This window comes from Myripristis murdjan, chromosome 20 (genome assembly GCF_902150065.1).
Source record: "Myripristis murdjan chromosome 20, fMyrMur1.1, whole genome shotgun sequence".
In the NCBI taxonomy this organism is placed as follows: domain Eukaryota; kingdom Metazoa; phylum Chordata; class Actinopteri; order Holocentriformes; family Holocentridae; genus Myripristis; species Myripristis murdjan.
The window spans coordinates 13865496-13891038 of NC_043999.1; the positions used below are offsets into that span (position 1 = coordinate 13865496).

At 44.6% G+C, this 25543-nt stretch overlaps 1 protein-coding gene across 5 annotated transcripts in view; it reads right to left on the reverse strand.

Moving 5' to 3' along the window:
- The window catches only part of atp8a2 (ATPase phospholipid transporting 8A2), a 54977-nt gene that overhangs the window by 13995 nt on the left and 15439 nt on the right, over window positions 1–25543 (reverse strand). For 4 of the 5 annotated variants that reach the window (XM_030079607.1, XM_030079609.1, XM_030079605.1 and 1 more), the window contains exons 9-25: window positions 24654–24781; window positions 24389–24500; window positions 23863–24031; window positions 23503–23630; window positions 23308–23385; window positions 22775–22863; window positions 22368–22412; window positions 21722–21797; window positions 21404–21592; window positions 21262–21311; window positions 21109–21178; window positions 20934–21018; window positions 20432–20571; window positions 18450–18588; window positions 16942–17006; window positions 6022–6194; window positions 1503–1686 (exon numbers count right to left, since the gene is read on the reverse strand). In XM_030079607.1, coding sequence (XP_029935467.1) covers window positions 1503–1686; window positions 6022–6194; window positions 16942–17006; window positions 18450–18588; window positions 20432–20571; window positions 20934–21018; window positions 21109–21178; window positions 21262–21311; window positions 21404–21592; window positions 21722–21797; window positions 22368–22412; window positions 22775–22863; window positions 23308–23385; window positions 23503–23630; window positions 23863–24031; window positions 24389–24500; window positions 24654–24781 — 1920 coding nt within the window. The remainder of the gene's footprint in view (window positions 1–1502; window positions 1687–6021; window positions 6195–16941; window positions 17007–18449; window positions 18589–20431; window positions 20572–20933; window positions 21019–21108; window positions 21179–21261; window positions 21312–21403; window positions 21593–21721; window positions 21798–22367; window positions 22413–22774; window positions 22864–23307; window positions 23386–23502; window positions 23631–23862; window positions 24032–24388; window positions 24501–24653; window positions 24782–25543) is intronic. The other variant, XM_030079606.1, reaches the window with a different exon arrangement.

Here is a 25543-nt window from a genome sequence, read left to right on the forward strand (position 1 = left end):
CTTTGCCCACAGAAACACATGCAAATAATTAGTGACAGCCAGCAGCAAGCTGTGGAGCGGATACCGCTGCAGCTCTCGGTGGGCGCGGCCACGCATTATGATTACCGGATTTACAAAACACATAAAATAATATGAGGAAACACGGGAGCGTAATGCGCGCAGATCCCTGCATCATCTTTTGTGGGCGCCTCACCACATAAACATACATGCGTTTTGTGTTTCTGTAAATATAATGACAGCACAAAAACATTTTTAGACTGATTAGGGCTGGGAAAAGTAGACACATGTCACGATATCTTTGACGGAATACCTCAATATCGATATATTTACTATGATGCAGCCTTTAAAACCAGGTAAAGACATGTGATATCATGATATTATGACATCTGAAATCCCAGACAAAATCTCTCTCAGTCCAGGTGCCGCCTCCTTAGAAGGACACCGTCTGAGCAGGTACCGTCTTCAGAGGGCTGAAGACACCGACTGATGATTCCCCGTGTGTCGCCTCATGAGACTAAACAGCTGTTACTTGGTATTTGTGTATTACAGTTGTCCCTCGCTATAACGTGGTTCACCTTTCGCGGCCTCACAGTTTCGCGGATCTTTTTTAGTGCAATTTTGCATGTTTTTTTTTTTACTGGACTTATTTTTCTACGAAGGTTTGAACTTTGAGAGTGTTTAAACAAGAGAGAAAAGTGAGAAAATGTTAATGCCTGTCTGAGAAAAGTGTATAAAGTGTGTAGTGAGGGGTTTTACAGCCTTAAAACATCTAGAATAATTGTAAAAAAATAAAGCTGACTACTTCACGGATTTCGCCTATTGCGGGTTATTTTTAGAACGTAACTCCCGCGATTAACGAGGGACCACTGTACATCCAAAAAAATGGATGTAACTAAAATTGCAAAGCCTTCCATCTTCATTTTAAATCACTGCTTTACTCTTCATTGGTTAACTTTGGTGGCTGATGAAAATATGAGATGAGGCTGTTACAGTTTCTTTCTTTCTTTCTTTCTTTTTTTAAATTTTTGCATTTATTCTAAATTAAAATGGAAAACATTATAAACAACAACTTTCCAAAATGACAACTGTGCAAAATGGATTATGGGATATGGAAGAGAATAAAAGGCACACCAGTCGAGGACACTTGGGGTTGGGGCCTTCGGGGGAGGTGGCCCCTGAATAGGGCCACAGCTAAAATGGTGTCTTTATATATAATACAGACAATGGGATACTTTATTTATCGCCGTAGGGAAATTCTCCTTGACGTAGCCCCCCCCTCCGTAGAGGTCAAAGGTCGAGGTTAGCTACAAAATAGCGCACTAGTAGCAGCAGGATGGATGCCAATATAGAGGCTTCACCCCAGGTTGTCTAAATGAGGAGTCGCCTCTATAACCACCAATATAAAGCGTCTGTCTTTCTTTGGGCATGTGAAGCCCTATGAGACTGTCAACAGTGATACTGGGCCTTAAATAACTTAAACTTGCCTGATGTGTGAGTTTTACCTGTGCTATGGAGTAGTCAGAGGAGTTGGTGGCCTGCATGCCCTCGTTGCCACTGATACCCACTCCGACGTGAGCGGTCTGGATCATGCCCACGTCGTTGGCGCCGTCGCCGATGGCCAGCGTGATGGCCTTGACGTGCCTCTTCACCATGTCCACGATCTCCGACTTCTGCAGCGGAGACACTCTGGGGAAACAGGAGAGGAAGCGCGGTTGGTGATATTAACTGTGTACAGCTGCGAGCGCGGAGGGGAGGGGGGGATAAAACCAAAAAAAAAAAAAAGAAAAGAAACAAAGAAAGAAAAAGTCCAAGAAAATGAAAGAAAGACAAGTAAGTAAACAAGAGAAATTAAAGGAAAAATGAAACAGAGTGGGAAACAGGCCGGCGATGGGAAAACAAAAACAGAGGAGCAGCTCAAGAGGGAAAATACAAGAGAGGGAGAGATGGATGGGGACCTGGCAGAGGCACACACCACACACACACACACACACACACACACACACACACACACACACACACACACTCCAGGGCTCTGTTTAGCGGTCTTCAGCAGGTATTAGGAAACAATGATTCACTGTTCTGCTAATGAGACTCTGGGTAGCTCACGTTTGAAGTGTGTATGCTGGCTGGGGTGCAACTGTGTGCATGTCTGTATACATCTGTGAGCGCCCAAGTATGCGTTTGTTTCTGTGTGTGTGTGTGTGTGTGTGTGTGTGTGTGTTCAGGGAGCTCCGAGTGGTACTCCACCCTCTTGACCTGTATTACAGATCCTCTGTCTCTAACCGGTTCGGTCTCTCTGTCTCCCACAATGAAAATCTCAGGACGGCTCTATTACAGACAGCTTCCCTGAGGCCAGTCACACATATTTTTTTTTCCCACTAAAGGTGTCCTGCGTCGCATATTTAAACATCAGCATATCCCTCTCAAACTGTGACACCTTGATATCATCACTGGGAACAAATAAGCTCACCGTGGAGAGGATTTATCTGGCGCCAACGCTCATGTTCACACTTTTGTTTCTTCAAATGAAGACCACATTTCCCATAAACCCCACTGCTGCTACTTGCTGTACTGTGCCTTCACGTTGTCTTCTGTAACTGTAATGTTATATTAAATGCATGAATCTGTGTTTTCTGTCTTTTTCTGTGATGAAAAGAGCTGCTGTGATGCAAGAAATATTACACAGACATGACATTCAGCTGTTTTCCATGGCGATTTGGCCAGCACACGATAAACAGTTCTGAAACTTTATGGGATAACAGCGTCGGTCACCACGTGCCCCTGTGCAGACGAGTGGTGCTGTGATCACAGAGTCTGAATTAATGGCTAGAGTTAAAATAAATTAGGAATGTTTGAATACGCGCGCCAGGCCATCCGTCGCTCGGGCGCTTAGCAAACTGTCAAAACTCGGCGGATTTAAGTGTCGGCGGCGTCAACGTGAACCGCCACAACTCAGCTGCTTCGATCCGAGCTGCACGGCCTCTCGCCTCCGTGAATTAGTGCCAGTCAGTTTAAATGGAGGGAAGCCGAACAGCAGAGCGACAGCATGTAAAACTGAACGCCGGCCCCCAAAAACCCTGAAAATGGTGATTTGAATAGGCACGCCCGTTCTGTTCATTTGAATTCTGCGGTTTTTCTTACCGGCTTTATTGAACAGAGAAAACGAGCTGAAGTCGACTTTTACATTCATTCACTCATTTGCTGTCATTTGCTGCTGTGAGAAACTCTCAAACCTTCAGCCACTTCTTATTTTGTGTCGTAAATCAATATTTTAACTGCTTCACGGCAAATCTTTATCCTTATCTCATCTTTAACTCTTTCATAAAATTATTTCTCCTTTTAACTTTACTAAATATAGACATTCTCAGTACAAAAAAAAAGTTTATTTCTTCTGTCTCGCAGTGATATGAATGCAAGTTTCTGTGCGAGTTCTACTTTATCATGCATTTCTTTGCACTGCAGGATTTTCCAAATAATTCCTCAAGGGGGTGCGTGACTTCTGCAAGCGGCTCCTCCTGTATTTATGTTAACTAGCGCTATAATGCACAGTATAAAAAGCTGATCACCCCCCGTGGAGGAGATAAACAGGAAGAACTGGCCATAGACTCACAGCTTACGGGGCGCCACATTTAAACTTCACGAAGCTTTGATTAATGATTTTAACTGTATGAGCCGTCACGCACACACACACACACACACACACACACACACACACACACACACACACACACACACACACAGAGGGAATACAGCCTGAGGCGTTTGATAAAGACGTAACAGAATAAAATTATGAGCAGATGCACGATCCATCTCACACACACACACACACACACACCTGCACCACAAGCCAAAAAGATAGTCTGTCTGCTGTGAATATGTAAGCGGGATCATGGCCGGGTCAGGCTAAAAATCACAGAGCTGGGTGGTCCCACTTAGCATTCATACCAATGCGTATGCACAAACACACAAACAGACACACATATACACCCCTTCACCCAGGCCTACCACACACACACACACACACAGAGGATATTTCCAGGGGAAGCTCAGAGAGAGAGTCTTGGCCTGTGTAGCTGTCGCTGAAGGATGGGATCAACCTCTGCTCTTTGTTTTTCCTCTTCCTGTGTCTGAAGTGAGTGTGAGTGTGTCTGCCTGTATGTCTCTCCATCTCTGACCACAAATCTGTCTTTATCTCTCCCCTCTGTCTCGCTCGGTCCCTCCTGCCTTTTTTCTCTAAACACAGCTAGCAGCGTCTGGGGCCTCGTGTTAAAGCGCGCTGCGGAGATGAAAGGCCCTTAATGCTCTTCATGGTGGAACTGAGCAGAAAATAAGCCGCCTCAAGTCCTGCTCAAAACAAACACACACTGAAGTCAGGAACCCATGCGTGTACGAGTACGCCCTGCGCCGCCGCTGCCCCTGACACACACACACACACACACACACACACACACATATACAAACCATGAACTGTCACACATTCTGGTGAGACATTATCTCACCAACACCTCTATACATTAAAGTATAGCTCTATAAGGTATAGCTCATTAGGCACAGGCATGTTATTAACAGCCGGCGCCCTGCATTCACATACACACAGCAGGGATTATCCAGGAGGTGGAGAGAGAGAGAGAGAGAGAGAGAGAGAGAGAGAGAGAGAGAGAGAGAGAGAGAGAGAGAGAGAGAAGGAGTGGGACGGGCATAGAGGAAAGGGAGCTGGAGGCTGCTTGCAGGGCCTCGGAGACCAGAGTCCGGATATGGCCTTTAAGCAAGGGAGAGTCAATTACTCCCCTCCTGCATAAGCACACACACACACACACACACACACACACACACACAGACAAAGACGAGTGGAAACTCTTTTGTTAAACATCACAGCTGGTGCCGAGTGGAACATGACCAAAAAAGGGAACGCACAGTAAACATTCTATGAGGAGAGTGCTCCACTTTGTATGAATGGAAATGTATAATGGTGTGTGTGTGTGTGTGTGTGTGTGTGTGTGTGTGTGTGTGTGTGTGTGTGTGTGTTTTGATTCCAGGGGTAACAGCAGTAAGTGAGTCATGACTTTGACATTTCCATGCAGCGCGGTGTGTTCCCCCCCGCTGAGCAGCATGACAGCCTTTTATCATCCTCATTCATTTGTTGACCCAGGGCAACCATGGACCTTTACAAACACACACACACACACACACACACACACACACATGCATGCACCTATGCTCGGCCTGTATTGTGCAAACACCAGGATGAGGATCGATGTGTGTGGTGAGGCTATAAACGCATTCATTTTCTCGGTAAATGATATTCTTTTTCCATTTTGCGCTCGTAAATGTGTTTGGCATTACACTGTGTTTACAGTTGAGAGCAGCTGTGGCACAGGGGAGGCTTATTGATACAATAACCTGATGTATCCTGATACCAGGCGGCATGCAACAGGTGCTGGCAAGATGTCGCCATCATGCAAGTACATGTGAAACAATGTCAAATGCAAAAAACTGCAAAAGTATGAAACAGAAAAACTACAAATGTGTTGTTGAAGTGGCTTGGGAAAAAAAATAGGATTAGGGTAAAGAGACTGCTGGAGGAGGCTGTGTGAGCCGAGAGGAAAATGAGTTACAAGCTACCCACATCAAACTTAGCTTAACTGGTGTTGCTACCGTTGTACATGCATTCTGAACAGGGGCCCATTTGATCAAAATTGCAATGGAAAACTTAACGGTACCAATCCTGTGCCACACTGTGCCAAAGCACACTCAGGCCCAGCACAGGCACAGTGCAGCACTTGTGCAGAGGGAAAAAAAAAACGGGGCAAATGTAGGTGTGTGTGTGTGTATTCTTATTAATGTGTGTCTGCAGTGCTTGATTTCCTCAAATGAAAGTAAACCCCAACAACACCCACTCTCGTTCGCATTTTTTTTCCCCCACATCAAAGTCAAATTCCTAAATGGAGACGTTTATAGGCTCAAATCAGCGCAGCAACGGTAGCGGTAACAGACTCGAGTGTGAATGCGTGGGTCCGATACCTGCAGCAGATGACAGCCTTGCAGGACAGAGCCAGGTCGAGGAAGGCCTGGCGCAGCTCGAAGGACAGAGCGTACTTCAGCGTCTGGCCGTCGATGATCAGGGCGAGCTCGTTCTCCTTCCTCAGGGAGTCGCCCAGAGACGAGCAGTGGGCCGTCAGCGTGGCACGGGTAGCCTGCAGGGGAGACAAAAACACAGAGATAGTGGAAACTTTTTTTTTTTTTTTTTTGAACGGTCGACTGAACAGAACATTTACTTGTAAGCAACATGGTGACTCACACGTCAGCTACAAGAACGCACATGTGGGAGCTGCCCAGTGCAACCACAGCAGGTCTAACTGTGCTTTTAATAATTTCTCAGGTGACACATTCATTTACTGCATTTAATCTTTTATAAATATCTCTATTGTTGTGTCTCAAATCGCGCACTTCTGCACTTACTCTTAGTATTTTGAGTGCATAACTGCGTTCACACTGAAAATACTAACAAAATGCAGTGCACTGCAAATACCCGGATGTACACTCAAAACGGTCAAACAGTTGAGTGTGGAACGATGGACACTTCTCACCCTAACGGCACCACTGACCGGAAGGAGCTACCTAAAAAAGCTGAGTTGACTTTCCATTTTACGACTGTTAATATGTCACTTTATTAAGTTTTAATTTTTTTCAGGCGAGAAAGTAACTACGTAGATTCCAAATATGTGGTCAGTTTGTCCAAATAACGTCTGTTTTGAAAATTGCTTCGACGTTTTCGGATAACTCTCAAGCTAGCGATTGTGCAAAGTAGAGTCACTTCCGGTTGTTTACAAAAATAAAACTCTAATACCTTAGACGCGGTGGTGATGCTTTTATTTTGAAGTTAGGATGTATACACGTCTACTATTGGATAACTTTACCACCGAAAACCAAAGCCGGCCGCGGCTCCGGTGGGCATCAGGCGGGCCGGCCCACCGCGCCCACCCGGTCGGGTCTGCCGGATCTGACAGGTGAGCGGTCGGTGCCGCGGGTTCGCCTGATGCCAACTGTGGCGATCGTCATTTCCGGTAAGTGCACAACGGGAAGTGCGCCAATTGAGACACCCTTCACTGTCGATATTCGCGCACTGTGCTGGTAAGTGTACTGTCAGCTAAGTGTACTTACAGACAGTGCACTAAAGGAAGTGCGCGATTTGAGACACACCATATATCTCTATAAATATATCTATATTTTGAAATTAATCTTATATTATAGTCTCTTATTTATCCCCTTTTGCATCTGTGTAAAATATTGTGAATTTCCATCATGTATGAGATGTGCACAGATATAAATATACCTTGATCTTCCTCTGGGACTGGAATTGCCACCGACAACCTTTCAGCCATAGCTCTCTACTACACTACTGCTGTGCCAAGGTAGTCGCACACACTCAAATACTTCACTGCTACATGACTTATGAGGAAATATTGTTGGCTAACAGTGAACGCCTCACCTCTAACCCAGATCCTCTCACCACACAAACCGCCTGACCTTATCACTTTAATCCAACCCTAAAAAAAAATCTCCTGTTTTCCTCATGAGCCAGGACGAGTGGCCACTTCTACAGGTTTTTCTGTTCCTGCTGGGAGATTCTGACCCCACAAAGATGCAAAAAATGCACATCGCTCACACGCAAACACATCCATTTGCTGAAAGGTCAGAACCACTGGCGGAAAATGGAAGACATATGCCGCTGGTTGCGTCGGCTATTTGATGTGGCGCTTTCATCAAGGGAGAGAGTTTGCCTCTGTGTACACACACGGCAGCTCAGACTGTCAGTGCATCATCATCATCATCATCATGATGCGCTGACGCTTTGAGGTCTCAGCGGCACCCTGTTGCACCCGGGCATCAATTATGAGCTCCTCCAAAATGCAGCGACATGCAACTGATTCAGTATGTACACACAAACACACAGGGAGACGTAATTATGCACACAGTGGACAGAAGGAGAAAGACGAATACAAACACAGAAAAGAAAGAGAGGAAGATGAATGAGTGGGGAAGAAATTACATTGTTGTGAGAGGGCACACACAATGCATCGCTCACTTGTAACAGGAGAGTTTCTCAGTGTGTGTGTGTGTGTGTGTGTGTGTGTTTATGGGGCAGTAGTTTGGGGAAGTTTTGATGGAGCTCTTGATAATAGAGGAAAAGGGATTAATAGAGAAAACAAACATCCCATAGAGACGTAATGAAAACCATGTGCAGGAGCAGGCACGCAATAAGCTACCAGACTGGCCCACACACACATCTGCACACACACACACACACACACAGACCCACAGACACACACACACACACCTAAATGCCTTATTGGATCCGCTGAATCAAATTATGATTTACCCAGGACCCTGATGTTAGAGAGCATCAGTACAGATACACAATGCATCAGCTTTCACTACTGAGGCTACAGAATTGAATCCAGGCGGTCAGCGTTTCATTATGAGCCTATCGTCTTTTTTAAACATTTTAAACACACAATATCAGCTATGACTGCAAAATAAGACTCCTAGCAAAATAATTTCAGCTTGGACTTGCAAGCAGAAAATATTAGGACCACCTACTCCGTCCGTGAAATAAGTGAAAACTACGATCCCTTAATGGTTTCGCCTATTAAATCCACTTAAACTGCGTAGGGGAGATGTGCATAAAGCGAAAGAGAGACGTTTAAAAAGAAATCGCATGCACTGAGACATGGGCTGGCTGTAAACTTAATAATTAGAAGGCGGTCCTGCTGTTTTCTAATTGCAAGCGGTGTAATGCTGTATAAATAAAGAGAGTTTGTTGTCGTTTGCTGTCGGTGGAATTCGTCTTACACCCATAATAAACAGGGCGTGACGCAAAATGAAAATAGCCACAAAACAGTTTATGAAATCATACCCAACACAACTAAACACAAAGTGGCAGCGGCGCGGTGCAAAAAGTATAAAAAGCCGAATCCATATAGACGAAAAAACCCACAAATATTTGAAAAGTACGGCGCCGTGAATATCTACAAACCCGGTAACCCACTGAGAGGGTCCTGTGACCCGCGGTGAGACGACCCCGCTGTCAACTGACCAGTGTGTGCTGGAGACAACACACACACACACACACACACACGTGCACACACACACAGAGTGACATGAACAATGCAGTCTCTCTCTTAGCTGCTAGAAGTGATGCACACATGCGTTCCCTCTGCACACAAATGGTCCTCCTCTTCACCAAAAAAAAAAAAAAAAGAAAAAAAAAAGTCCCTGCTCTTGTTTTCTCAGCCCTGAGCTCTGTGCTTTCCTTTGTATTCCGGAATTCCTGTTTGCATTCACCTTTTTCCCCCCAAACAGGCGAAAGGAAAACAAAAACATAATGAAAGGATTACGGGAGATTACAGGTTGTCAGGGTTCTGAAAATCAAAGCCTCTGTTTGTGTGCATACATGTGTGTGTGTGTGTATGTGTGTGTGTGTGTGTGTGCAAGGGGGCTACACCAGGCAGTGGCATACACATGTGCACATATGAGTGTGTCTGTTTGTTGGTGCATGTGTGTGAGATGGGAACCTGCCAGGAGCTCCTTTTCCCTCTGTCCTCACCTCATCTCAGAGGAGTGGACACACACACACACACACACACACACACACACACACAGGCTCAGCAAGCCTCAGCAGCATAATACTGAGTCAACAGCATGTGAGTGAAAAATGGCTGTATAAAAAAAACACTGTCCCGTGACAGATTTGGGGGAAGAAAAGAAGTGTTGAGGCCTGATGTCTTGCACAACTCTCTGCATGCTGATGGACTCTGTGAAGCTCTGCCAAGTGATAGGAGCAGCTGCAGTGTGTGTGAGGGGACGAACACAGTGCAGGGACACGGAGTCTGCCTTAGCTGACCAGGTCATTACCCCAGCCCGCAGTCTTAACCACCTCACGTTTGTTGGTGTTTGTGAATTAATTTTTGGACATGGCTAGAGCCGGCCGTCACACTCGGTGATATGTGGCTGCAGGAGGAGATCACAATATTTTTATTTGACTCATGACATTTATCAGCGAGTCACACCAACAATGATGTAAACTTAAATCAATTTTCATTCTTATTCTGTATTTTAGGTTATTTGTGTCAAAAGTAGATTCTAAGATGCATCGTGATGCGGACGTGGGACATCTCACCAAATTATAGTTGAATTTTAATGTTTATGTAGCCCACTGAGCTGGGTCACATGGATACTAGCATTGAAAAGATGCAGATTTTTATATTATAGACTGTTGTCTGATTTATGAGAGCATTTTCTAAATAAAGATGGAGCTGAGATTTATCTGATAACTAATATTAATTGATGAAAATGTTATGATACCTTATTGAGCTGCACTGTGGAATTGAAACGTGAACAGATGATAATCAAATGGCATCAGAAGATTCACACCTCTAGTCTAAATTTTTACTGAGACTTGTCAAGTTTACATAGCACACCTTTAATATTAATATTTAATATTAGAACCAATACAAATTTAGAATGACATGATTACAATATCCTTTCCCTTTTCACATGTTTGTTGACTCCAGTTTCCATAGCGACTTTTTGCTAGCAGTGTCTCAGTACTCAATGCAGGACCCAGTGCAATAATACAGACACATAAGCAAAGGCACACACACACACACACACACACACACACACACACAGGTTGGTGACACGAGAAAGTGCTGGCAAACAGCGTGCTAGCGTAGCAGTGAGGTGCTAATGAGCCACAGTGACTTATCACAGCCTTTAGCGGCGGCTAGGCTAACAGGGACGCTAACTACGCTAAGCTTGAAATGTTTTATTTGACCCTCTAAACAAAATTTCCTTCATTTCCTTCAAAAATATAAAAACAATTTCTACTTTGGCCAGTGAAGATGAAATTTTTTTTGGGTGGTGAGTGTAGAATGCTGTCTGAAAACGTATATATAAAAAAAAAAAAATTAGGAAAAGAATCGCTAACCCTAAAAAAGAGGGAAAAAAAGAAGATAAATAAATAAAAAAAAAAAACATAAAAAGGCAAAAAGTTTTTTTCTTACATCACAACAGTAAGAACAAGTCTGAGAAAAGCTTATTTTAATTTTATACGTTTTTGTAAAGAAGAATTTTTTAGACAAGAGTCTGCAATTAATGAATACATTTTTTTTTTTTTTTAAAGAAATGAAGGGAGCTTTGTTCAGAGAGTTGAATAAAACCTGTCAAAACAAAAACCTGCACATGGGCTGTCAGGTCTGTGTACTGGGTTTAGTGTGAAAATGCATATTTGCTGGGGTTTTCTTTATTTATTTATTTTTTATTCATGCAACAGGGCCGGGGTATTGAAGCAGATTCAGACACAGCTGTCAGCGAGGTTAGTTAGCGCCAGAAGCTAACCAGCAGCAAACCGCTAATCTGCCCAGCGAGTCCAAGCTTAACTATTATTAGTCTGACAAAAAAAGCAAAGGTCTCGACATGATAAAATGAGCCGGCAAGCATCCAGTATGCCGAGTCAGCACTTTTTTTTTTACGAAGCGAGCGAGCAAACATGAGGCAAAAGGAGAGCGCATGACCGAGCTGACGTCCTGCTTTCTCACACCGAAATAATAAAACCTATTTGTGGAAAACTCCGGTGCAATTAAGGATATGGCATCGCTCCCCTGTCACACAACGACAGATCTCGTTAGCGGGCCTCTTTACGGCTCCAAACTAAATGTTATTTATCATGCGCATCTGAGCTGGGAAAGGCCTGAAAGTCTCTATTTCACAACCACACACACACACACACACACACACACACACACACACGCACACGCACGCTTGTAAACCATGTTCTCAGGCCCTTCTGTGTGGAATTTTATCAGGTTTATATTTGGATCCGAAAATGGGAGGAGCGTGGAGTCCAGTGTGAGATATCACAGGTCACCTTCTCTCATCACATACTTTACTATAATACGCGTACACACACACACACACACACACACACACACACACACACACACACAGAAAAACATGGACACACACATGGGAACAAAGTGAAGACAGGGCAAGCCAAATGGTGATTTATTCCAGGCCACCCTCTCCATTCAAAGAAAGCTCAGGCGCAAGGGTTACTGCCTATGTAAAGAATGTATACAGGCATAACAGAAAATAGACGGACACACACAGACACTAGCAGGGTGTGTGTGTGTGTGTGTGTGTGTGTGTGTGTGTGTGTGTGTGTGCTCACTGCAAGACAAAGGGGAATAGGGGAAGAATGAAAGGGAGGGAGAGGAAGGCGATGAAAAAAGCGGAGTGTGAACAAGAGTGGGGGAGAAGGAGGGCTGAAGGAGAAGGGCAAGAGAGAGAGAGAGGCAGTGAGAGAGAGAGAGGGAGAGAGAGAGAGAAGGGGGGCTGTTGAGTGAAAATAAGGCGGAGAAAGACGTGCTCATATCTGAAGTGCAGATTCTGTCACCAGTGAGATTTAATATACCGTTTAATTATCAGCCTGCACATCTGTGCAAACAAACACCCACATCCTCTGCTGCCTGGGCCAGACACACACACACACACACACACACACACGCACACACACACACACAAAGTCAGACTCATACACACAAAGCGGGAAATCTCATGGTATAAAAATCAATTAGAAATTGACAGTAAATTGTGCGTGTGATTTCAGGGTCTACAAAATGTGTGTGAGCATGTGTGGGTGTGGGTGTGTGTGTGTGTCTGTGTGTGTGAGTGTGTGTGGAGATGATTAATGAGCTCAAGAGTGATGATGTTTGTCTTAGAGTTGTAATGCAGTGTGACAAGGGAGAGGGGGGTTGTGGGAAAGATGGATGCACTGTATAGTCACGACTATCAAGCTGATCGGGGTGATCATGTGCCAGTGCATCTGTGGTACAAAGTGTGTGTGTGTGTGTGTGTGTGTGTGTGTGTGTGTGTGTGTGTGTGTGTATAAGAGAGAGAGCGAGAGAGAAGAAGGGAGAGAATGGTTGGTGTGTCTTTCAGGAAGAGACAGAGGGGGACAGGCAGAGATCTGTATGTGTGTGTGTGTGTGTGTGTGTGTGTGTGTGTGGCATCTGGTCCGAAGGTGACAGATGGCGCTTGTCACATCTTCGGCGTCACAAACCGTTTACCCAGGAGGCATTGCTCGCAGGGTTTGTTTTGACGAGCAGGAGCACCAAAAGGAGATCGCATTACCACTCACTCATCGCCCTCACATGGCTCGCCCCCTCCCCTCTGTCTCCCTCTCTCTCTCTCTCTCCCTCTCTCGCTCTCTCTCCAGATTGTCTATCTCACACAAAGTACAATAAACACTTCCCCTTGCTTTATTCACAAACACACTCCTGCGCTTCCACAAAGATAAACCCACATACTTTCTCGCTTGTTCGCACTTTCTGCTCTCCCCTCTCTCCCCCTCGGACAAACACAAACACATACACACTCATTTTTCCTGTCACACACCATCGAGGCTGTGTATTCGCTTCCTGTGCACAGAGAGGGTGCTGACAGACGTGGAGGTAGTAGCGTGAAGGAGACATGGAGCGGATGGAGAGGGGAGGAGGGGGAGGAGGGGGAGGAAAAGAAGGAGAGGGGGGGTAGACGTCCCCCCAAACTGGCAACCACAAGATCCAGAGAGATAAATTTGCACGATGAATTAAAAATAGGGGCAGGAGGTCAATCTCGAGGTGAGGTTTTGATAAGGGGCGTCTGCTTTGGCTCATCGGGTCACGCATTGCAAACATGCACACACACACACACACACACACACACACCGAGGGGAAAAAAAAAAAGTTGAGCTGACGTGACTTATTTTAAGTGCAGTGCGAGATAAGTGAAGACAGTGTTGCTTTCATCTGAGACTGAGCTTTCTTAAGCTGCCCTGATGGACACACACCGCTCCAACGCTGCCTGTTACACACACACACACACTCTCTTACACTTGAGCTACATGTCCAAATGTAGATAGGGAATTGTGCACAGTTCTTGATTTATATGCAGCGTATGGGGAGAGGACACAGAAAACTATTTCTTTCCTCCTATCGAGTTTTCATATCTGCGGAGGGCACAGAGTTCATTGTTATTACTGTGTCATAGGTTGATTTAATAAGGCATGGTACATAAGATATACTGGACGTGGAGGGAATTCAGCGCCGCGCTCGTTTTTTTTCCCCTCGAATTGGCGTTTAATCGAGCCGTTTGTCATGCGTGCTCACTGTTGTCTCAAGTTTGTTGCCCTGCATTAGCTCTGACTTTAAAGCGTGCCACAGGCGTCCCGGGCACCGAGGCATATATCATGCACTCGTCACATGAAGGATTCCAGTCTGAACCATGACTTATGCTGCATGTCGGCCAGCTGCCCCTTCCCGTGTGCCGTGGAGAAATGCGTTCGAAATAACCACGAGCGCGTAACCTTTTGGAGAATGGCGACCTTTTTCGAGCTGCGGTTCGGCGCCTTTCCATGTAAATGAACATCCGTTATGTTCAGTCGACGGCCGAGCGGCCTCACACACGGATGAGAGAGGGAGGTTTATCACCCGCCGATAAAACTCCCTCTATTTTGCATCACAGCGGACATCGCGAAGCTGGTGTCTGGGTGACATTCCCACGTTGCACGGTTGACCTTTAGTGACATGTTTTCACATCAACCGCACTTAATTTCTACTGGAATTGCATAATTCAATGTATGGCGTGGGTAATTACCACGTCTGCTGATAACATGACTCTCCCACAGTTTTTTTTCTCTTCTCCTGTTTTTCTCTGCACGTGAAGATTACACGCAACCTGGAAGTGAATTTTCCAAGCAGCGTTTCATTTCCGTCCCACAAGAGGGAGAATAATCTTACAGAACTGGAACGTTTTGGACGGCAGGTTTAACCTCAAAAATGTGAAACGACAATCACGAGGCCGCGCTGCTGCCCGAGCATGCATTCGGAGATACAGGGAAAACAACACAACAAAAAAATGCTAAGCTCTACCAGCGACACCATAAACTCTCACCGTAATCCCACTTCTCACACAATTGTGCACAATTTCTGTTTACATGCTGCCTCGTTTCAAGGCTCTCAGCTCACAGAAGAGAGTTTCCATGTGAAATGGGCAGAGAACAGTGTTAAGTGCGCGAGTTAATTTCTTCCACATGCAGACACACAACTCAGACTTAATTCTAATAAAATGAATGTTTCTTATTCTGTAAGCGAACTCGCAATTTAAAAAATAAAGTCCACATGTGAGACTTAGACGCTTCCCCTTAGCGACACGTGACCGCAAAACTCTAAACTCTGACCGTGGCTTATCCTCGACAGACAGGTGAGCTTTGTGGTTCAAGTGACGGCGGTGGGAAAAGAAAGGCGGATTAACTGTCATTGTGGCTGCCGCCGTGTGATCAAACACGGCGGACAGGCTGCCACCTCTAACACGATCATCCAAACCGGGTTAAAAGTGATCCGCTCAAGGGTCGCCTTAACTGCATTGACTTCAGTCAAAAGTGCCCTAATTACTCCGATATTAAATGTTCGCCAAGCCCAACTCAATTTACCGTGCGTCTGAGTGAGCTTGCACGATGTCTGTATGCTTTCAGGCTTCGGCCCAGAGGTTCCCAAAGTGCAGGCGGGGGGGCCTCCAGGGAGCCGTGAGGAGCTTCCAGGGCTGAAGCACTATTTCGTTTTGTGAAGGTCAGCACAATGAGACAACGTATAAGGATGGATTTGTTGTTTCACTGCACTCTCACTGCAGTATTTTTCCTGTAAGTCCCTCCCACAGCCTTACCTGAACTTTTAATGCAGTAAATTATTGTCCAACCTTAACCATCAGCAATTTCATGCCTAAACGTACCCATCCAGTGTGGTGAGCCAACCACACCGCATTGCAGCAATACACAGGTAAAGAAAACACAGCTACACACTCTACACTAAATCATCATTACAAACTATAATTGTCTTGCAACTGTATCAAAATCTGTGGTGTCACTGATCTCTTTGGGGTCCTCGACTTGAAAACCTGGCGACTGCTGCTACAGACTCCACACATAACGGCAGCACACTGAAAACACACAGCCCAACATTAACAAGCGCACAAATATCATTGTGAGCATAGAAATCTCTCAATTTGACATAAAAAAGGCACTCATGCAGACAAAGGGTCTACACTTAAATTTTACAAGCTGTAACGGACAGATAAACAAACGATAAAACTGCTGGTGTGTGTTTTTGTCTGTGAGCATGCACACGGGAAAAATGGGTGTGTGCGCGGGCGCGTGTGTATGTGTGTGTATGTATTTTCACATGACAGCAATCAAGCCACTTAGGTAAAGCAGTTACACATGCGGCCAGAATGCGAGGGAACACATAACTCAGCGAGGCCGACTCCGGTCTAAATCTAATCTAGATATTATTTGGCGAGCAGAGAATGTCTCAAATCTCACTCAGCAGCAAGAATAGCAACACGAGCAGATGAAACAGATATATTTATTTTTTTGTGTGTTTGCGCACAACTGAAAATAAATTCGATTAAAGCCACACAGACTGTAAGAGTGATTAACAGCGTGGAATGCTGTGTGTGTGTGTGTGTGTGTTTGGGTCTACTGTATGTTTGACAGTGAGAAAAAGAGAGAGACTCAGTGGGAAAGAGGTAAAGAGAAAGAGAGAGAGAGAGAGAGAGAGAGAGAGAGAGAAGGTATAGTTGCAGTATCTGTCTCCTTTCATCCTTTTCTCCAAAGGGACACCAGAGACTTTAATTACCTTCACCTGTGCGCAGACAAAGAGCCACACCCACCAACCTGGGTGTGGACCAACACCCCGGTTCCCACGGTAACCTTCTGAAGCCCCCCCCCCGTCCCTGCCCATACACACACACACACACACACACACACACAAAAGGTCCCCATACTGTACAAACTGTCCACAGACAAGAGGAAGGTGGACAGGAGGAAGAGGAGGATGTACTCACATCCAGAGAGTCTTCATTGACGATGATGAGCGACATGCCGTGCGTCACCAGGCGACAGGAGTAACCTGAGAAACACGGAGAGAGAGAGAGAGAGAGAGAGACAGAGAGAGACAGAGAGAGAGAGAGAGAAAAAGAGGGGGGTGGGAGTGAGATTAGATTTACTCAGAGCCCTAAACACACAGGAAAACAGCCAGTCTCATGTCTGACTGAATTTAAAAAAAAAAAAAAAAAAAAAAAAAATCCTCTCTCACAAACCCCATAAAAACATCCAAATCCACTCCCGTCCTCCCTCAGCCTCTGTCCTGCCTCTTATCAAAATGCCTCTTCAGGTCATTCACCAAAACATTCATTTGTGAAAGAAACATGTATTCAGCCTGCAACACAGCTTTCTTTGAGCTGACTGAAAACGACAAGCAGCAAAATAATTTAATAAAACTGCAGGACAGATTCTTGTGTCTAACCGACTCTGTCCCTTTATCTACTTTCCCACAGGATGAAATAAAGGCTAAAAAAAAAATCATCCGCTACAACTGACGGCTTCTGAACCAACCAGCTGGCAGGTTAGTCTGCTGCCCTGGATAATACAATACAATAAAATAAAATAAAATACAATAAAATAAAATACAATAAAATAAAATAAAATTATTAGCCATAATTTCATTTTAAAGCCACTGACAGGGCATGTCGGAAATTTTTAGTAGGCATGATAATTTTTGTATTATAAATTTCAATTTCAATGAAAAAGTTATTGAAATGATGATGCGGTTTTTTCTGGGTCTGTGCCAAACGAGGATGTTTTCCTACATCTAGTGAGGACAACGTGCAGCCCGTTGAAATGAACTGCAATGTATTTTTAGCAGAGGTGGTGTGTGTGTTGATTTTTGATTCCTGAATCAATTTAATTCAAAAACAAAAATAGTATAATAAGTCATAATATTGAATCGCAATACTTGAGCGCTTAAAAGCTTAAATACTGGATGTCACTGTTTTGGGAGTATGACTCGTGATATACTGACTCTCGAGGTGTGTGATTCATTCTTTTTTCTCATTGGCTAGTGTTGAAAATGCAAACAAAAATTACTACAAAATGTAATATTGAATTGCTATACTTATGTTCAGGTTTATTTAGAGCCCAATATCACTGTTTACATGCCCACATGTTTACATCAAACAGGACCACGCCCCCCTGACTTAATCCTCACAGAGAGCAACAACAAACTCAAAGAACAGCTGAACTGGGAAAAAGAGACCACAGAGAGAGGAGACCCCATTTCTGGCCGGACAGGTGGGCAATAGGCGTCGACCCAGTGAGCAACCCAGTAGTAATGAAGTCGAGAGTTTTAGTTACGTCTCTTTACGCACCTTTTGGAGCTGCTAATATGCAAAAATTACCTGATGCAGCTTTAAAAGGAACTGGGGAATTTAAAAAAAAAAAAAAAAAAAAAAACTTTACACCTTTAAATTGTCATTATCAGCCAATCAGATCGGACTTCTCTCCCCTCTCTCACCTATGTTGATGGCCGTCTCCTGCTTGTCTCCAGTCAGGACCCAGATCTTGATGTCGGCTCTCATCAGAGTGGCGATGGTCTCCGGGACGCCGGCCTGGAGACGGTCCTCGATCGCCGTGGCACCCAGCAGCATCAGGTTCTGACGTGGAGACAGAGGGGAGAGCAGACGCACGGGGGCGTCAGATATGAGCGAAAAGATGGACAGAGAGAGAGACAGAGACAGTGAGAGGGTCAAAAAGAAACCATGTGCCTTGTTTGGAGCTCCAGCCCGACGACACGCGGCGCTGTGTGTGAGGGCTTTCTTGTCCGGGGAGCATCATCCACTTCTAATTTGAGCGCGAGGCCGGTGCCAGCCACTTCAGCTCTGTTGGACCTCTGTACCACCTCTGTGTCTCCGGGCCAAGAGGCAGCCCATTACTTTTCCCCCCCTTGCCTTAATTTGTTCAGCATTTAAACACACATGTACCCTCATTATACACACAGACACACACACGGACACATAGACACTCAACACAGACACACAAGGTAACACTACTGTGTTGTTGACTCCAGTTTTATGGGGCTTTTGGCAGGCTGGTGCAGGTAATTACCCTTGTGGTCTCCCAGTCCGAGCTCCCCTCCTCCTCCTCCTTCTCCTCCTCCTCCTCCTCCTCCTTCTTCTTTCTCTTTTCTCTCACTTTTCTCACCTCCACTCGTTTCTAAATCATTGCTTTTGCCAACTATCAGTTCCACTCTGCTTTATATTCTTCGGTTCGTTTTTTTCTTCCTGCACAGGATTTGAACACCAGCCTCCTTCCTAGCAAACAGCTGCATTTTTATGTGATTTTTTTTTTTTTTTCTAAGATGAGACACACATTTTTAAGGTGGAACAGATTCCCACTATTGCAAATCAAGGTCTTGATGGATGACTGAGACACATGATGTTTGCTGAGGTGGGGGGGCTCAGTGGAGTCACTCTGCCACCTGCTGGCAAACATGGCACGCGCGCGCGTGTGTGTGTGTGTGAGAAAGTATCAGGAAGACTGTCTTTCATCCTCCCTCAGGTTCTCATTTCTGCTTTGACTAGGCATCTTTTTTTATTAATCAATTTAATATTTTGTCTCTCAAATGTTAAAAATAAAGATAAATTTTACTGAAGCACAATATGATGCATTCAAGTTGCCTACTTAGTCTGACCAGCAGCCAAACTGTTTATAATGATACAAAATGTAAAAAAAAAAAAAAAGCAAGAAAATCACAACAGTTTTGTGAAGCTTTCACTAACAACTATTTAGCATTTCTATTTGATAAATGACTAAAACCATTAATCAATTATCAAAATGATACTCAAACAATGTTTTGTGAAATGACTAATTGAATAATCACCTAATTGTTTCACTGCTATCTATTAAGGCTTCTTATTTTAGTTCTATTTACAACTCTATTTATAACTTAAGGCCTTACACTTTGATCATTCAAGAGTTTTCCAGGCTTTTCCAGGTCCTGAGGCTAAAGAGGCTAAAAATATAAGCAAATAGACTTCAAAATTTTAATACAAACCTGTACTGTGTGTTTTATTGTATCTTGCTATATTCTGTTTACCTTCTATTCTTTTTTTTTTTTTAATTTACTGCTTTAATCTCTTATTTTCACAAAAGCCTCTCAAGGATGGGTGTTGCAAAGTAGTATCTGCCACAAACTCTATGATACTTGGACAGCTGTTTTCAGTTTGACAACACGCATTGTTTTGCTTCCTATCAAATAAACCAGAAATAAATAAATGAATAAAATAAAAAAATAAAAAAAAACTCTCACACCCACAAACCTGCACGAACACCAAAACGCTCTCACACAGAACAAGCAACAATAATAAAAGTGCACTAATAATATCTGCCCACACACGGCCAGGTGACGTCTGAATAACACGATCAGACCCTCCTCTGCTTCCGTCGCAAAACGCCGACAGAGAGCGAGCGAGGGAGACGGAGAGACGGTGTGTGTACCTTTTCCAGCAGCTCGTAGCACTCCTCCAGTTTCTGAGTGCGGTCCTTGAGCACGGTGCTGACACGCGTGTACTCCTTCAGCCACTCCTGGTAGGCGCCTTCCTCCAGGTCAACATAGGCAAAACACAGCGTCCGGAGACCTTTGTGCACAGGAGGAGGACGGGACAACAAAGCATTGTGGTCAATCAGAAAGAGATCACGGTTAACTCTCTGTTTTTTGAGGAGGAGGAGACATGCATTTGAATACAAGCCCTAAGCTTATTTATACATTGCATATTAAAAAAAAGATCATTTGCAGCTTTAATGCTATGTATTAAGTGTCGTAGTAAAGCAGAGTGAAGGCAAATGCAGAGGGTCGTTGGTGCAGAAAGAGAAAACGGATAAGTAAGTCAGCATATGACAGCTGGTAGAGACGTATCCAGAGACACAAGCATATGGCATTTTTCACAGAGAGAGAAAAACACTCAGCATGGCTTCAGCTCCTCCCTCTGCTCCTTCCTACCTTCAGTGGCAAACTGCTCCAGATGAGCCACCGTCAGTTCTTTGTACTGGGACGCTTCGGTCAGACGCTCGAAAATGACATTATCCTGCAAGAGCGACAGATTCAGCATCGAAACGCACGGATGAAACAACACGTGGAAACATTCTGAGTGTCGAGTAAAAAGAGGAAAACGTACGGCTCCTTTGCAGTACAGACGCAGCTTCCCGTTGGGCGTCCTGACCACCACAGACATGCGCTTGCGGTTACTGTGGAGGAGACATTTTTGTCACTGCAGTCTCACATCATGAACAAAAAGAAAGAGCGTTATTAGGCATGTATGTGAGATTACCTGGAGAACTCCAGCACGTTTAACAGCTCATAGCTCTTCTCCTCTCCTCTCTGAAACACACACAAAAAAAAATCTTAGTTCTTGCCGCTACACAAGGCACTTTTCACCCCTACAGAAACTGCACGCACACACACACACTTACAGCTTCGATGATGACGGAGTGCGGCGTCCTGGCGGTGAAGATGAAGCCCAGTCCTTTGGCCCCTTTAACCAGCGCTCCTTCGTCAGGCGAGGAGGCCTGGTAAATGATCTGGTCTCCCTCTCGCTCTGGTACCACCGTGTGGCACACCGCCATCATGGTCAGGAACTCACAGATCTGAGGTGATGTCGGCTGGACACACACACACACACACACACACACACACACACACACACACACACACAAAATCCTCCAGTCATTTCAGGCAGACTCAGTTTACTTCAAGTGACAAACTCCAAGGAGAGACTGTAAGACACCTACGTGGTTCTTCTCGATGTTCTGGATGAGAGCCGGGTCATCGAACTCCGTCGAGTTATGGCTGTTGGACGGAAGATTGCTGTGAGAGACAGAAACACCAATAACTGGGGGATAAGGAGAAATTACGGTTTTGTCTGTTTTTAATATACAAAAAATGTTTTTTTGAGGATAGTCCAGCAATATAGATTTTTTTTTAAAAGATGCTAATTTTTGTCATTACAGGAGGGGTTCACACAAAATGCAAAAAAAGATATTTTCCCACTTATTCCTAAACCAATCCATTTATTCAGCAAGTTCCTGTGTTATGAGTATGAATTAGAGGTGGATAAATACGGCTTGTCAGTGTCGTTCATCAGGAAATAGTTCCCTACAAAACCCTTCACCCCTGAGGATTGTGTATTATGCCGGGTATGTGTGTCTTTGTTTTTGGAGGGATGCATAGCCTGCACCGGGGATGTGTGGGGAAATGTCTTGTTTTTTCATAAAGGATGAACTGTTCTTTCAATTTTTTTGTCACAAACATCTAAACACACACATGGTACAACTCATTTCTGTTGGCATGCTGAAACTAAAACGGAGCACAGAGTGATTGAGAAGATCTGAGGAGGAGAGAGGAGAGGAGAGGAGAGGAGAGGAGAGGGCCACTGACCTGAAGTCCTCCATTGAACGATCACAGTCAAGATCGGGGAAATGGCTGCAGTGATGGATGAGGTTGCATTGCAAAGGAATCAGTCAGTTGATGAGTTGATTAGTTCATCATCCAATCAAGCATGCAAGAGCTGAATCAATCGGTCAATCGATAAAATCATGCAAGCAACCGGTTATTTGGAGTGAATTAAGAATTAGCTCGCTCTTTTCTACGAGTTAGTCTGAGTCATGAACTGGCTGAACAATTAGTGACTGAATGAAAAGTCTTTTTTTTTTTTTTTTTTGATTTTCTCGCAGCAGCACAGTTAGATTCTCAAGTCCTTTCCTTAGAGGATTTACGTAGGTGGCTCTTTCTACAGGTACAACTAAGAAGGTGAGATAGAGTTACTATAAAAAGAGACGACTGACCCATATGTGATTCCTGCGATGGTGCACTTCTTGAAGTGCATGACGTTGCAGGTCAGAGTTCCCGTCTTGTCAGAGAACAGATACTTCACCTGAGAGAGAGAGAGAGAGAAAGGAGGAAAGCGGAGATCGGCTAACGGCCAGCAACTGACAAATTAACAGGTAATGGAATCTTATTTAGTTTATGGGCCTGATGAAGGGATGCCATGGCTGTTTAAATACCACGCTTTGTAACACAATGCAACCCTCGCTTCCCTGTGAGTGGCTGAGGGTAATTAAAATGCCTTTTCTCTTCCACGTCACTGCATTTTGTTGAATTCTACCTGGAAAACCTTTGAAGAATTAATGGACCTGATGCAATGCAATGCATCACGTGGTGCGATGGTAACTTCTTACATTCCTACTGCTGCATGAGGGTAATTTTTTTTTTACTGCACTTAAAACACAAGGACACCGATGTCTCCTTGAGTCAGGTATCCACTGACTGCCCTGACAGGTGCAGAAAGAGAGGGGGGAGGGGCTTAGCTTGGACTCACCTGGCCCAGTTCTTCATTGAGATTGGACGTTCGAGCCATAGCCGGCGTGTCTGTCTCTGGGTAGTACATTTCCACATCCTGATGGAAAAAACAACACGCGCCGGCAGCAATGAGATCAGGTAATGTGATCATCAACACTTTTGAAAACATGCACCACACACACACACACACACACACACATATTGCGGTGCATACCCAGTTGATGAAGAGGGCCTGTGTGAACTTGACCACCTCCAGAGTGACCAGCAGGCTGATGGGGATCAGGTTGTTGTAGAGGATGATGAACGTCAGCAGGTTGTACGCAAAGTTAGTGGAGATATCACCTGCACGCACACACACACACACACACACACAGATACACAAATACTGACTCTTTAATAATGTGATAATGCTATATTGATGCCCAAAAGGGAATCACACCGACAGGGCTGGTGTGGATTCAGTGTCCTTTCTAATAAGTAGACCACCCTGCCAGCTACAACCAGCACATTCCTATAGTTCATGAGTGTGAAAAACTAAACGAGTGGGTGTTGAGGTGTACGTGTGCGTTCTTACCGGCGCGGGACAGGTACCAGCAGGCCTCCTCGGTGTGCTGCCTGTTCCAGATGGCAGCGCCCACGGAGCTGACCAGCGCCATGACCAGCAGGATGCAGAACAGGACCAGGATCTGCATGTTGGTCACCCGCTCCACGTTTGAGCGCTTCAGGGGCGCCTTGGTTGAATTCTGGCAGGGACAGAACGAGGACATAAATAAATAAAGGTAGAAAATATACACACATCTAGGGCAGGTGGGAGTTCATGGAATAGTTTTAGTAAAAAAAAAAAAAAAAATCATCTCTGTGTGAAAATATAGATATACAAAGCCTGGGACTGAAAAAGAAATGTGCTTTTTGCCCTGAACAACGGGTCAAACAATTTTCTTAAAAGCCTAAACCATCTCTGTGAGATTCACCGGGGGAAGGAATTACTTTCATGCATAATTCAAAACTCATCCGTTACGCAAGGCCTTCACTTTTTCCATCCAAAACACAGTGAAGACAGTGAAAGTAACCAAATAAGCAAAACAAGACACCGGGCTTACTTGCATCAGTTTGGAGTCATGGCCGGTGTACACTACAATTCCCACAACCCACTGCGTGTTCCTGAGCTGGGCGCCACGCAACAGCACCTGATCTGGACCCAGAGGAGCCGGACTGATGAGAGAGAGAGAGAGAGAGAGAGAGAGAGAGAGAGAGAAATTAAGTTTGAGTGATCTGCTCCTTTAAGGAACTTGTGTCAGTTAGAAACCTGCTGAAATCCTTTCATGACTCCAAAAAGGAGTGTGTGTGTGTGCGTGTGTGTCGTACTTGTGGTTATCCAGCCGCAGCGTGCCGGTGAAGTCATACAGGTGTCTGTTGGGGCCTTCACACTCCAGACGACCAGACAGAGCCATCAGCTCCTCCAGGGATTGGACGGCAGCTGTGAGGGAGAGACCCTGAAAAACACACAATCACATCACGACAGGATTTATTTACCAGGGCCGGGATTATCACCCGGCGTTGCTCAGGAAACGAGAGTCACAGAAAACTAAGAATGCATAAAACACAAAAATCAGACACCACTGTGAGAGTTTGTGTGTGCATGTGTGACCCACATGAGAATAAATGAAAGTAATGAAAAATACAAGCACTGTCACTCAACCTGTCTCTCTCTCACACACACACGCACACACACACACACACCTCCATGTGATAAGGGACTCTGAAGGCTAATGGCAATAATTTTGTTCTAAGACAACCACTATTTTGTTCTGATATTCAAAATATTTAAACTTGTTAATTTTCATGCAAACCAATCACAAGCACTTAGAGCGTCCCCCAGAATTTCATTCTTATCAGTATGGAAAAGCCTTTGACACTAAAACTGTCCAATAAAACCCAAACTAATGACATTTTTGCAGGCTGGTTTGCAGCTCCTTCGAGCAGGATGACTCATCCTACCTACCCAATGGTAAGGAAACTCTAGGATGGATTACTAGTTTTAAATGAACTGAATTCCCAAAAAACACATTATTGCAAAATAAAAAAAAAAACAACAAAATGTGCAAGCAAAATCAAATTTCATTGCATGTTTTTTATGCAGCTCTGGTCGTCATATCAGCAAAGGACTACGACTTACTGGTATTTAATATTTACTAAAAGGCCAAGGTCTGCTTGATATAATGACAAACCTGCACTAGCTAGCCTAATCCTCACAC